At 49.8% G+C, this 13,090-nt stretch overlaps 1 protein-coding gene across 2 annotated transcripts in view; it reads left to right on the top strand.

Moving 5' to 3' along the window:
* The window catches only part of MARCO (macrophage receptor with collagenous structure), a 39,769-nt gene extending 28,478 nt beyond the window's left edge, over positions 1 to 11,291 (top strand). For both annotated transcript variants that reach the window (XM_030327664.1, XM_030327663.1), the window contains exons 12-16: positions 6,419 to 6,463; positions 7,446 to 7,544; positions 8,142 to 8,186; positions 8,687 to 8,863; positions 11,018 to 11,291. In XM_030327664.1, the coding sequence (XP_030183524.1) occupies positions 6,419 to 6,463; positions 7,446 to 7,544; positions 8,142 to 8,186; positions 8,687 to 8,863; positions 11,018 to 11,148 (497 nt within the window). In that variant the 3' untranslated portion in view covers positions 11,149 to 11,291. The remainder of the gene's footprint in view (positions 1 to 6,418; positions 6,464 to 7,445; positions 7,545 to 8,141; positions 8,187 to 8,686; positions 8,864 to 11,017) is intronic.
* Positions 11,292 to 13,090: the final 1,799 nt, after the last annotated feature.

The following is a 13,090-nucleotide window of genomic DNA, read 5'->3' as shown; positions in this document are numbered from 1 at the left end:
ACTCTTGTGAGTGCGATTTCACAGGAACTTGCTCAGACTCGAGGGGCCAGGAGAAGACACAGCCAGGGCCAGAACCCAAGCCTGGCAAATCCAACGCCCATGGACTTACCCACTGTACTCCATCATGCTGTCTCCCTGCCCCGGCAGCCTGAACGTGCCCCTTGCCCCCCATCAGGCGCTCTGATGAGCAACACCTTCTCTCTCCATCCCAGTCCAGGGAAGATTAGAGCTGAGGCTCCAGCAGCTTCTTCCACTCTGAGAAGGAAACATGAAGTTCTCAGGCCCTGTTACGGCTCTTCGTTATACACCCCCAAACCCACCTCCCTTACGGCACAGAGACGGTTGGCCCTTAGCCTGGGGATCATTTTAACCCCATTATCAAGTTCCTGTATTTTTGCTGAGCACCTTTTTGGGGATTTCCATCGATCAGGCCTACTGGTGAATACCAACCTGGCAAATTCTAAGGGTTCTTCCTTAGTTCTGGCTTCCCAAGTAAACATGGTGATTATGTTTCCAAAGCAGAGCATGTGATAATTACAGCTTATGTAAAATTGCACAGATTTCCCACACAAATCCAAATGCTTGTCTTGATCTAGGAGCTAATGGCCCACATGAACATCTCAGGAGGGAATTGCCATAGGTCCACAGTCTGGCGGCCCATAGGCAGGTCTCCATACCATCCCGGGGTCAGAGGTTAATGAATTCTTGGAGAAGTTAGATTTCTGAAGTAGGAAAAGGAAGGCTGGGCTCCCACCCAGGGGCCAGGCCTTCTCACCATGGAAGATAACGCATGCTTTTCCATGTGAGGACATCGGTATTCCCCAGACCGGAGGCACCACAGTGTTTGTCCAGTTTTGATTCTATCAAGCCAGTTTATCAAACCAATGCATTTCCCATTTTGTAAATAAAATCATTAATCTCTCAAGAGAATATCTAGCCTCCCGAGATGAAAACAGAGAAATTACAGTGCCTTCGCTTGACCTAAGTAACAGCTGGATCCCATTATCATGCATTAATTATATATAATATACATTTATATATATTATATATAATATAATATATTAACATATAATATTATATATAATATAATATACATATATAATATTATTATATATTAATATATAATATTAATGTATATATGTATAATGTGTATATGTATATATGTAATATATGCATGTATATATACATGTATGTATATGTATACGTATATACATGTATATACATGTATATATGTACATACATATATACATATGTATACATATGTGTATATACATGTACATACATGTATATATGTATATATAATATTATTATATATTAATATATAATATTAAATTATATATATAATAAATCTGTTTATGATTAACAATGCCTCTGGGCCAAGCACTGTGCTTGGGATTTACTCCCATCATCTTAGTTCCCCTGCCCACACTCCTGAGTTTCGCTACCTTACAGCAGGAGAAGCAAAGACTCCCCGAAGGCAAAACCTCTCCTGGGGTAGGCAGGCGGGGGGCTTACAGTTAATATACTCTGAATCCAGGAGTTGATACCAAAGTCAGATTCCAAAGTTACGCTGTTCCAGATTTTGTCACATAGAATAACATAGTGTAGAACTCCAGAGAAGTCAGAATCACCTGTATTCCCATTCCACAGCAGATGGGTAAATCCTGGCCCCATCACCAGATCCCCCTGCCGCTGTGAACAGCCACTAACCACACCCCAACCCATCCAAGTGAAATGTTTCCCCTCATTGACACCTCTTGTGAGAAAGGAGCCGTCTCAGATTAAAGACAGTGAGGAGGAAGTTCTTTTCCTTCTGCTGGGAAGGGAAGGTGCACAGTTTATTAAGTAGGGCATTATCACTCAGCAGAACTTTCTCTAACGGTCCTTTCCTTCACCCATTCACCGAACGGCATTTTACAAAACTCCCCAAACTTGGTTTTTTTCTAACCTTTGATGTTTATTTGAGAGAGGCAGAGGGCGAGCAGGGAAGGGTCGGAGAGAGAGGGAGACACAGAATCTGAAGCAGGCTGCGAGCTCTGAGATGTCAGCACAGAGCCTGATGCGGGGCTTGAACTCACAAAACACCAGATCATGACCTGAGCCGAAGTCGGACGCTTAACCGCCTAAGCCACCCAGGTGCCCCTGTGTTTTTCTAACCTTTGAGCTTTCAAAGGATTACAAAATCACTTGACTTTGAAGTGGGGAGAATTGCAAAACACGAAAACCCCACACAAAAATTAATTTTAGCTCAAAATCCCTTAGCCATTTTGAAGTTTGTTTGGACACGAGGAAGAACTCACTTCGTCTTGTGATCGTGGCATTTCTCTTTCTATCATTCCACCTCATAAAATGATGTTAGAACCAGCCAAAACCTTTAAGCTCCAAAACACCAATCGGATCAGAAGTTCTGCATCTCAGCAGCCTTCCTGTCTAAAATATAACAAGCATCTGAATTTTCTACGTTCTTTGATTTTCCTCTTGAGGCAAAGCCAAAATGCAAATAACCTGCAATCCATTTTCTCATCTGTGTTTTAGGACATTTTACTTTGAAGGTAAGCAACAAAGAATTCGTCATAATAGCAATTAAGCCCTATATTGTGAATATAATTTCTCACTTCATTCCAGCCGCCATATCTAAGGACTGGGTTAGCCCCAGAACTTATTAAATTCTACCAAATCACATTACTAAATTGTCACTTGTAAAACTTTTTTCATTTTCCTCTAAATTTCTCAGAGGTATCTGTAGAATTCTACATGCATCCAAGTTTTTGGTCCCCTTCTTGCTACACAGCTCAATCTGTCAGTTATTAAACTTATCCTCAACCTGCCAGGCTGCACTTAGTCTGTATGTCAGAAAAGTATTGAAGGAAGTTTCCTAATGTACTGGAAATTTCTACAGTAAATCAGAGTCGGGAGACTTGCTCCCCAACTTGCCCCGGGCCCGAGTTTCCTCCCCTGTGGAATGCGAGGAATCGTCTAGAATAGTATCCAGATCCCTGCTAGTTTGATAACTCTGGGTTTGAAGTTGGCAGTTTCCCCTCAAAGCAGGAACCTAAGCATTTAGGCAAAATACTAGCTAAGCGCTGACCAATAAGACGACGTGTGCTTTCTAACTACACGATTTTCTTGGGAGAAAATCATTTCTCTAAATAAACACCTTGCAAATAAATATTTTGGGGTCCCCTCAGCTTGAGATGTGTGCAATATCCAGGAAGACTCAGGAAGCCGTGGTTAAGAGGAGAAACCCAGCATTTATTTGCCTCAGAGACAGGAAGGCTGTTTGGAGAAGGTGGGCCGTGAGTTTAAGGGTTGTTTAAGGCCTTGCTCCTCAAAGTGTGGCCTCTGGACCAGCAGCCTTAAAATCACCTGGGAGCTTGCTAGAAATGCAGAGTCTCAGATCCCCATCCCCGATCCACTGAATCAGCAATCCCGGAATAGAGCCTAACAAGCTGCTTTGTTTGGCAAGCCCTGTGCTGGTGATTCCGATGCACCCCGAGTTTGACTACTCCTTTAGGGGAACGAGATGGCCCCCGGTGGGGCCGGGAGTGTCTTTGGAACCAGGTAGGCAGCCCGAGAGGGAAACTTCAGGAAGGTGTGAGCTGCCTTGCGAACAGGACACAGGGAGCTACGGCACCCAGTGGGAGGCCAAACCTGGGTTACAACTCAAGTTCACCGCTCACTCCCTGCGTGACCTTGGATAAATCACCTAGCGTCTGTGACTGTGGACTTCCTCCTCCCCTGTAAGAAGGAAAATGGCACTACCTTGCAGGGCAGCTGAAAGACGGAATGAGGCGGTGTCTGTGAAGCCCCTGGCGCTGTGCCTGGCAGAGAGCAGGCAGCCGCAGAGACAGAGTCCCCGGGGGGTGACAGGCTGGGAAGGAGGGTGTGAGAAATGAGCCGGCGGTGGGGGGGGGGGGGGCAGGCCACAGGGACCATAGGTCTAGAGAAGAGGGGATTCCCTATGGTTCCTGTCTGTACAGGGTGTTTGTCATTTGGTGCTTTGGGAACAGCTGGAGATGGGCACTTCTTCAGGAGGGGACAATTAGGGGAGGTCACAAGGCCCGGGGTCCCTGAACTTTGCTTCCAGGGACAGACTCTTAAGGTAGAGAGTTTTGCCATACGGTGCCCTCTAGGATGCAAAGAGCCAAGAGTCAATGTATGACCCGTTTTCCTATTTAATAACGTGTTTCTGAGCGTGGCTTCTCCTCTCTCATCTGGACGCATGCAATTCAGCTGTAGGTGAGAGGACAGGAAGCATCTGCCACCTCTGCTGGGTGACCTCAGGTCACCAGCAAACATTTATGGGACTTGTTGGGCAGTGAGCCCGGAACTCACGTGGGCCAGCGTCCGAGGCACTCCCCACAGAGAGGGGAGACAGACACGTGCAAACGGGGTCTGTGGGGTCCCTGTGACAGGGTCTACTGAGCCCACGCCAGACATGAGGCTCAGCACATGACACAGACGACTCCGTTTCAGTCTCCCAAGTGCCCCCGAGGCAGCCAGGAGACTCAGAGGAGGAAAGTGAGGTTCCCAGAGGGCAGCACCTAGCTCAAGGTCACAGAGGCGGATGTAAGCCCAGGCTCTCTGACTCTGGCCACTTTGCCGCCTTGAAAGGAAGTATGCCATCCATGGGCGAGGTCAGAGAAAGCTTTGCAGTCGGGGACATCTGACATCTTAGCAGATTTCATAGGCTTGATCCGAGTTCTCTGGGGGATGAAGGGAGTGGGGCATTCTACAAAGGGGGCTGGGGCATGAGCAAATGACCCCGGAGTGAGCTGGGGTCTGCCTGCCAGGGTCTGACTTCTGAGGTTCCTTTAGCCCTTAGAAGAAGCTTCCTGAGCCTCAGTTCTGTCCCATCCCTAACACGAAGAGCTGAACTAGTTGCCCTCTCAGATCGTTCCGGGGCTTCCTGCCTCTGTGGTGCCAAGGTCTGAGCTCCTGGGGCTTCTGATCTACCTCCAGGCAGCTCCCGGCCTCAGGAGAATCATCTGAAGGGCTGCTGGGAGCCAGGAATTCCCTTGCTCATTATTCCAGAAAGGGGTCCCAAAGAGGCCCGCCGGACCCATTGCCTGCCCTCCATTGACCAGCACACAGTAGGTGCTTAGGAAAGTCAGAAATTGAAGTCAGAAGCAGGAAGTTCCCCAGGTAGGAACTCCCCGCAGGCCGTGGGCAAGCTGGGGAACTGAGTTTCCTGTGGCTGCTGAGGATTGCCACCGGTGGGCTTGTGCCATGGCAAGGACACCAGTCGAGGGTGTGGTGGTGAGCACAGTGTTCCTCTGGTTACCCTCTAGTAACTGGTACTTCACAGTCAATACTGAGCTTTCGTTTCCCCAAGTTTGTGGGTCTTGGAGAGTCTTGTTTCTCTGAAATCAAATCGGTACAGGCACTTAAAATCCAGAAACCACAATGTTGCAGGGCGCGTGGGTGGCTCAGTCGGTTAAGCGTCCGACTCTTGATATCAGCTCGGGTCACGATCTCACGATTTGGGGGCTGAGCCCCTCATCCGGCTCTGCACTGACAGCATGGAGTCTGCTTGGGATTCTCATGCTCTCCCTCTCTCTCTCTCTGCCTCTCCCCTGCTGGCTTGCTCTCTCTCTCTCTTAAAATAAATAAACTTTAAAAAAAGTTTATACAAAAAAAAAAAAAAAAAAAGAAACCACAATGTTGCTAAATCAACAAAGTATTATCTCCCTGTGACCCAGCATGGTGCTGGGGACAGTGGGCCTTCCATGAGTCAGTGAATAACGGGGTGAGTGGGTGGAAGGAAGGAAGGAAGGAAGGAAGGAAGGAAGGAAAGGAGGGAGGGAGGAAAGGAGGGGGGAAGGAAGGATCTTTCACATTAGAACCACAAATATGACCATCACCAATGATTGCAGTGATAATTCTTCCATCTTCTGGACACGAGACCCTTTAGCCACATAAATCTTTAGCCACATTAGGGCCACAATGAAATGAACCCACCAATTCTGTGGAGCATCTGCTATGGGTGAGAGCCCCCAAGCACTCCTGGCGGCCAGTGAGTCCCCTCCACGGGCTTTTGGAAATAAAGAGAGCTTTGTTTTCAAAATATCCCTCAACTTCTTTCCAATCAAACGCATCAGGAAGAAACGGGATTGGAGTTAGCCATCAAGTCAGGTTATAATCGGACAAAGAAGGCCAGCCAGTAAATCCAGAGTCTGTCTGTCTGTCTAACGCAGACTTTCCTCCACTCCATCTCTATTTGTCCCCAACACGTGTCCCCATTTATCTGCAGTCTGTCTCCTTTTATGCTCTGCTCAGGAGGCTTTAAACAATCGTGGAGAACCAATGTATCTTTCCGTCTGCATTAATCAGACAAAAGGTAGAGGTTGTCTAAGATTAAAAGTGTCTAATATCTAAGTTTTATTATCTTCCCCTCTTTTTTGTATTTCGATCTTAGGACTTCAAGGACAGAAAGGAACAAAAGGAGAATCAGGATTTCCAGGTAAAGGGCCGGCTTCGTTTTAATTTCTCAGAATGATGTCTGGAAAACCTCGTGCTTGGAGGACAGGTTTTGTTGACTTTGAACATGCTGCTGTGACCTTCCCCCAAAGGGGCTAGGGCCCAAGCCTGTTTGAGGCTAAGACTCCAGGGCTCTGTCCTTCGAGTCTCAGATTCCTACCCCTGGAAAACCTGGAGAGCGACAGAACTCAGTGACCTGGGCGGGTAGGGAGAGGGGCTGCGCTGAGGGTAGAGAAGGGGTAAAGAAGCGCCTGGAGAGCCGGGGCCGGCTGGTGGCTGCAGGCCGTGCGCCCACCATGGAGCTGTGCGGCCTTCCTCTCCACCTCCCCAGTGGGCTGTGAGGCCTCGTCTGCTTCCCCATACCTGCACTGGTCCATCTCTGTCTTCCCTTTGGCCCCTCAAGCTCTTCCCCTCCTCCTGCTGCTGCCCGCTAGCCTATTATGATCACCTCCCAAGCCCAAGCGCGTGGTCGGTCACTGCGCATGGCACTTCCCACAGAGCACTCGCTTCTAGCCTTCTCCACAGCCCCCGCCCCAAAGGGCGCCAACGCAAAACTTCTCAGACACATCTCTTGAACCCTCTTTCTGCCTCACGATCTGGGTATTCGGTTCCTGTTTGAACTTACTAAAGGCGAACTCGAGACCTAGAAACACGACGGCAAGTTCTCTCAGAATGGCCACACCTTCCACACAATTATGTCGCTCGGTGAGGCCCTCCAGGATCCCGTCCGCTGTTTTTACCTGTGTGTTCCCAGCCGGCATTCGTAGGAGAGTCGGTGGGGAGATCAGAACAACACCCTGAACCCTACTGTCCCTCCAAGGTGGACCAAAGACATGGGCTGAACATCCTAGCAGCCCATTCATGGAGGTGGGCGAGGACAACTCAGTCATTGAGGACCAAGGCCCTTGGCCCCCCTCGGAAAGCAGAGCAAAGCATCTGACTAACGTGGTTTCTCTCCTCTCCAGGCCCTGCAGGCATGAAGGGAAGCCAGGGAAGCCCAGGCCTGGCAGGCCTCACGGGTGCACCGGGACTAAAAGGCCAAAAGGGAGAGCCAGGAGTGAAAGGTCAGGCCTCGGTCTCTGATTTGTGGGTTCTGAGGAGAGTCCCTGTTGTCAGGGGTTTGGGAGTTTCCAGAACCAGAGGTGTAGAGGTTTACTGGCTTCCCCCCGCTCCACCCCGGACAAGTTCTGTGCTGGGATTGCCCTTGGCCCTGAGCACACAGAAGTGAAGAAGGCACGTTGTGGGCGTTTCAGAGAGGCAAACATGTGAACGTGTGTTCGCGTGACGCCCAGCCAATGCCCCGGCCGCTGCACCTTTCCACAAAGGAGATGCCTCCCCTGTCTGTCACATGTACTTCCCACATGTCACATGATGGGGTCACATGTTTCTCACCTGTTAAATGCTCCTCTCTGGTCGAGCTCAAATCCCTCATGCTGTAGTGTAAGCCTATTTGGTCTGGCTCAACCATGGGTGCCCGTGGTCCATCCAGCCCTCATGATGCCAGGTCACCTGCAAACCTGGAGGAGACCATCTGACCTCCCCACCCTCCTCCCAGTGCTGGCAAAGAGGCGTGAGGGGATCTTGGCTTCTTGGTTTCCTTCAAATTGTGTGTGTTGGGGGGGGGGCTTTTTTTTTTTTTTTTTTTTTTGTCCTTTTGACAGGATCCTCTGGACAGCAAGGAATACAGGGACAAAAAGGTCAAAAAGGTAATCGCTATTTCTAGTCTCTTTAATTTGTGGTTTAGAGGAAACTCTGTACTTGAAAACTGCAGGTGCGGTAGGGAGAGGCCCTGGTTCTCGGAGAAATCCCTCGGTTTGGGAAAAGCTAACAGGCTTATCCCTCAGCTAGGCCTGCCCATGGCGGAGAGCCACAGCTCCCGTCCTCTCCCCCCGACTCCTTCTCTTTCTCTCTTCTTCCCCCCTTCCCTTTGTCTCCCCCTCCCTTCTCTCCCTCCCTCCCGTTACCCCCTCAACTTTTCCTTTTCTTCTCCCCACAAGGCCAGGCCAGGCCAGCTGCCGGTGCATGGAGGCTGCCGGCCGGGTCGTACCTGTGCCGTATGTGGGATCTTCCCGGCTCTGGTGACGGCCAAGCGGGGGGCTGGCTGTTCCCTAGCGACAGAACTTCCAAGAGCGGAAAGGCAGAGCACGCATCCATGCAAAGCCCTAGACTGCTCTCCTCACCTCTCCCACGTATGTCTTTCACCCAGGTGAATCCCTGGTGTCCGTCAGGATTATCGGCACTAGCAGCCGAGGCCGGGCTGAAGTTTATTATAACGGCATCTGGGGGACAATTTGTGACGACGACTGGGACCATTCAGATGCCACTGTCTTCTGCCGCATGCTGGGCTACTCCAGGGGAAGGGCCCTTGTCAATGTGACACCTGGTGAGTGCGTCTTTCCTTGAGGCCTTCCCTTCGGTTGCAAGTGACTCAACGAGTTTGGGTTAAAAGAGAAGGATTGGTTTAAGCATCTGAAAAGTGCCCCTGGCTGCCAGCCTTCCAGGTTGGCGGCCCCAGGAGAGAGAGGACTTGTCTTCCACAACGGTGATGGCAAAGGCTTGGTCGGGGCTCTGGCTGACCTGGCCTGGATCGCGGTCCGCGCCTCCCTGAAGCCAGGTCGCTTTGTGGCCGAGGCATGGCTCTCTGAAGGACAGCTGAGGCGCTGGCCCCGGAAGGACAGAGAAGTTGCAGGACGGGCAAACACAGGGGTTCCTCTCAGTCTTCTGGGAACTAGACACCAGGACATTCCATATTGTGACCGTCTTTAAGGAGAAGGTGCAAAAGGAAGAGAAAATAAATTGGGGCAGGGACTTCCTAAAGTTCGTTTTGGAAAGATGTCCTGTGTCTTTCAGCAAAAGGTCCAAACTTTCAACAAAGGAGTGAAGAATCCAGGCTGAGATCATTTCTTTGGCCACAAGAGCTGACCTGGCAGGGACACTAGGCTGGCTTCTCCTGACCACACTTCCAAATACTCTCTGCCCTTACTCTACTCCAAAATGCCTCCTCTTTTTTTTTTAATGTTTATTCATTTTTTGAGAGAGAGAGGGATCGTGAATGGGGGAGGAGCAGAGAGAGAGCGAGACACAGAATCTGAAGCAGGCTTTAGTTTCTGAGCTGTCAGCACAGAGCCCGACGCGGGGCTCGAACCCACGAGACGTGAGATCATGACCTGAGCCGGAGTCGGACGCTCAACCGACTGAGATCCTCAGGCGCCCCAGCACCCACCTGCTTTTTAATCTGAGTTCCAGTTGGATTGTGACACTACTTTAAAGGATATATTTTCCTCATATAGATTACCCTTATATAGATGGCCACACTGTAGTATAAATTACTGTAACTGAATACACATCTTCTCCGATTTACGATGGGGTTACATCTCAATACACTCATCCTAATTTGAAAACATTGTGCAGAAAATGCAACTAATACACCTCACTTACACATCATAGCCTAGCCTCATCTACCTTACGCATACTCAGAACACTTACAGGAGCCCACAGTTGGGCAGAATTATTTAACACGAAACCTACTTATATGTAATGTTGTCAACTTTCCCCTGTAATTGATTGACTACCATACTGAAAGTGACAAACGGAATGGCCGTCTCGGTACTGAAGGGCTCTAAATGTATCGGTTGTCGACTCTCGTGGTCGCCTAGCTGACTGAGAGCTCGTGCTGGCCCGCACCACAAGAGCACCGTCCCGCATGTCTCTAGCCTAGGAACAGATCACAATTCACAATTCTCAAGTATGATTTCTACTGAACGTGGGTCACTCTTGACCCATCGTGAAGTTGAAAAGTCATAAATCAGACCATCGTAAGTGGGGACGGTCATCCTGCTGTTTTTCCCTGTGCTATTGATCTGAAATCAATTATATCAGAAGTTAGGGGTTTTTGAAGAATGATGCTTTCCAGCCAGAGAATGGCCTGGTAATAAAAGGCCATTTGAAGAAGGTAGGTATGGCTGCTGTGAATCAGCAGGAAAGTGGTAAACACTGGGAGCCCCTAGGAGGAAATTTCAAATGGTGCATAGCTTAAGTAATAATAATTAATAATAGATTGAATATCATAATGTATCTTAATCTATCTCATTTAATCTTTGGGTGAGACCTTTGCCAAAGGGTAGAAAGCAGAATAGAAGCGGAGTTAACATAAGAGAGTGGATGAGAGGTGCCTGGGTGGCTTAGTCGGTTAAGCGTCTGACTTCGGCTCTGGTCATGATCTCATGGTTCGTGAGTTCGAGCCCCGCATTGGGCTGTGTGCTGACAGCTCAGAACCTGGAGCCTGTTTCGGATTCTGTGTCTCCCTCTCTCTCTCTTTCTGTCCCTCCCCCACTCGCCCTGTGTCTCTTTCTCAAAAATAAATAAACATTTAAAAAAAAGTAAAAAAAAAAAAAGAGAGAGAGAGAGAGAGAGAGAATAGACCAGCTGTCAGCACCCTCGGCCTGAGTGGATGCGAGGGAAATTGGCAGTCTACCCCCAAATGGAAGTTTGACCCTAATTGTGCTTTCCTCTCTCTCCTCGCCTTCCGTATCTCCAGGCACTGGGCAGATCTGGCTGGATAACGTTGCATGTCAAGGGACAGAAGGGACCCTGTGGAATTGCAACAAGAATAGCTGGGGCTCTCACAACTGCAACCACAATGAGGATGCAGGCGTGGAATGCAGCTGACGCCCCACAGCCCCTCCACTTCCGCTCCCAAAGTGTTTGCAGGCATGGGCACTCAGCTCACCTGGGGGAGGGCCACTGCTCTCCGAGGGGTCCCTCTGGGGTGGGGTCACTAATAAAGCTCAAAGCACTAGCTGGTAATGTCATTGGCTGGGGCTGAAATCACTCGTTCCTACCTCTCATCCCTTACGGATGAGCCCACTCCACGCACACATTTCACTGAGTTCTCCCGGGGAGACGGTGTCGTCTCAACTCGGGGGATCTAAACGCAAAGTGGAAACCGAAGAGTGCCCGAAGTCAGTGTGAGGCATGACCATCATTCAGCCCCAGCACTGGGGCCGTTCGCCAGCGAGTGAGGACGTTGGCATGTGGTTGACGCCATGGTGCATGATAAATAGGAACGGTGCCTTTAAGCATGAAAATTAGTTTCCTTGGGATGTGAGCTCCATAAATAAAAGGACTTTTGTCTGTTTTATTCACCCATGTAGGGACTCAGTAAACATGTACTGAATGAACTGAATTAAACCAAGAGGGTGGAACGGCTCATGCTTTGCACAACTTGGCTTCTGACTCCCTTTTCAGGCTTCCCCTGGGTTATATATTTTCTGAGTGCACTCTCGCGAGTATTTTCTCTCTCTCTCTCTCTCCATTATAAATGCTTTGGGTAAATGGTAAATCTGGGAGAGTGAGATGCATGTGTGATAGGACTCTGAGGTATCATCATTTGTGCCAGACCCACGGGGAGCTCAGCCTCAGGGCATTCGGAAAAAACGCCCAGGGTCACTTGTAAACAGGGGAGCCAAGGTTAGAACCCACAGAGGGGCAATGGAAGGCCCGGGCCTAGGAGTTACCCACCGCGAATAAACACATAGGTGGATCTCTGCGGGATGGAGAAGTTGGAATTTGGTGAGATGTGAGCCGAACTTTCCGAAACCGAAAAAGGAACGAATCAGAAACACCCACTGTGTTGGTCAGTTATTGCTGCACGACAAATCACACCAAGTATGGGTAGGTTAGAATTCTTATTTTTACTCATTCGTGCATCTGCAGGTCGGCTGGAGACTGCCCCATCCAGGCTGGGCTCCTCGAGGGGGCGCTGCTTCAAGCTGCAGGGCCAGCTGGGTTTGGCTCTTCACTGAGGGTCAGGTTCAGCCGTGCCACCTAGATGCCCTCTACAACTTGTCTCCTGGTGAAGGCAGCAGCATAAAAATGTAAGCAGGCACACACGATGCTCCTTAAGGCCTAGGCTCACAGTCACTTCCCATCCATGGCCTTGGTTTCCATCCCTGAGCTATTGACTCCCTAGCTTATACTCCAAGTGCAGAGCTCTCTCCCGAGCCCTAGTCATACAGATCTGCCTACCAGCACCCTCCATGTGGGTGTCTCAAGGTCAGGAAGCTAAGGTCTGACTCATCGTCTGCCACTCCTGCGTCCCCATCTCAGCCAATGGCTCCCTCCATCAGGGCCCAAGACAGAAACTGAATGCCAAAGCCCATGCCTCCCCATCCCTTACCCCTCAAGCACCAGGCACCCAGTCCCACTAATTCTACCGCCCTGCCTCCAAAACATCTCTCCAGCCCATCCAGCTGGCTCCTTCTCTGCAACCACGACGGTTCAGGCCACAGCACCAATAGTCCAGATGCTTGGGACATCTCCTAATCAGTCTCTTCCCTGCACCACACCCCATCAGCCACCTCTTCATTCTCCGGGCAGCAGCCTGAGAGATCTTTAGAAATGACAAAGAAACCATGCTGATGCCCACCTAAGGCCTTCAAAGGCTCCCCATTCCCCGAGGCAGTGGGCCACAAGCATCACATGGCTTACAAGGAAGTGCCCCTGACAATCGATCTATCTCCGACACATCACACGACGGGCTCTTGCTGTTTTCTGATCAACTGCCTGAAGGAAGGAAGGAAGAAGGCAGGCTAAACCCAACACTCAGCTT

This window comes from Lynx canadensis, chromosome C1, assembly GCF_007474595.2.
Source record: "Lynx canadensis isolate LIC74 chromosome C1, mLynCan4.pri.v2, whole genome shotgun sequence".
NCBI classification, from domain to species: Eukaryota; Metazoa; Chordata; class Mammalia; order Carnivora; family Felidae; genus Lynx; species Lynx canadensis.
This window is presented reverse-complemented; position numbering and strand designations above follow the sequence as displayed.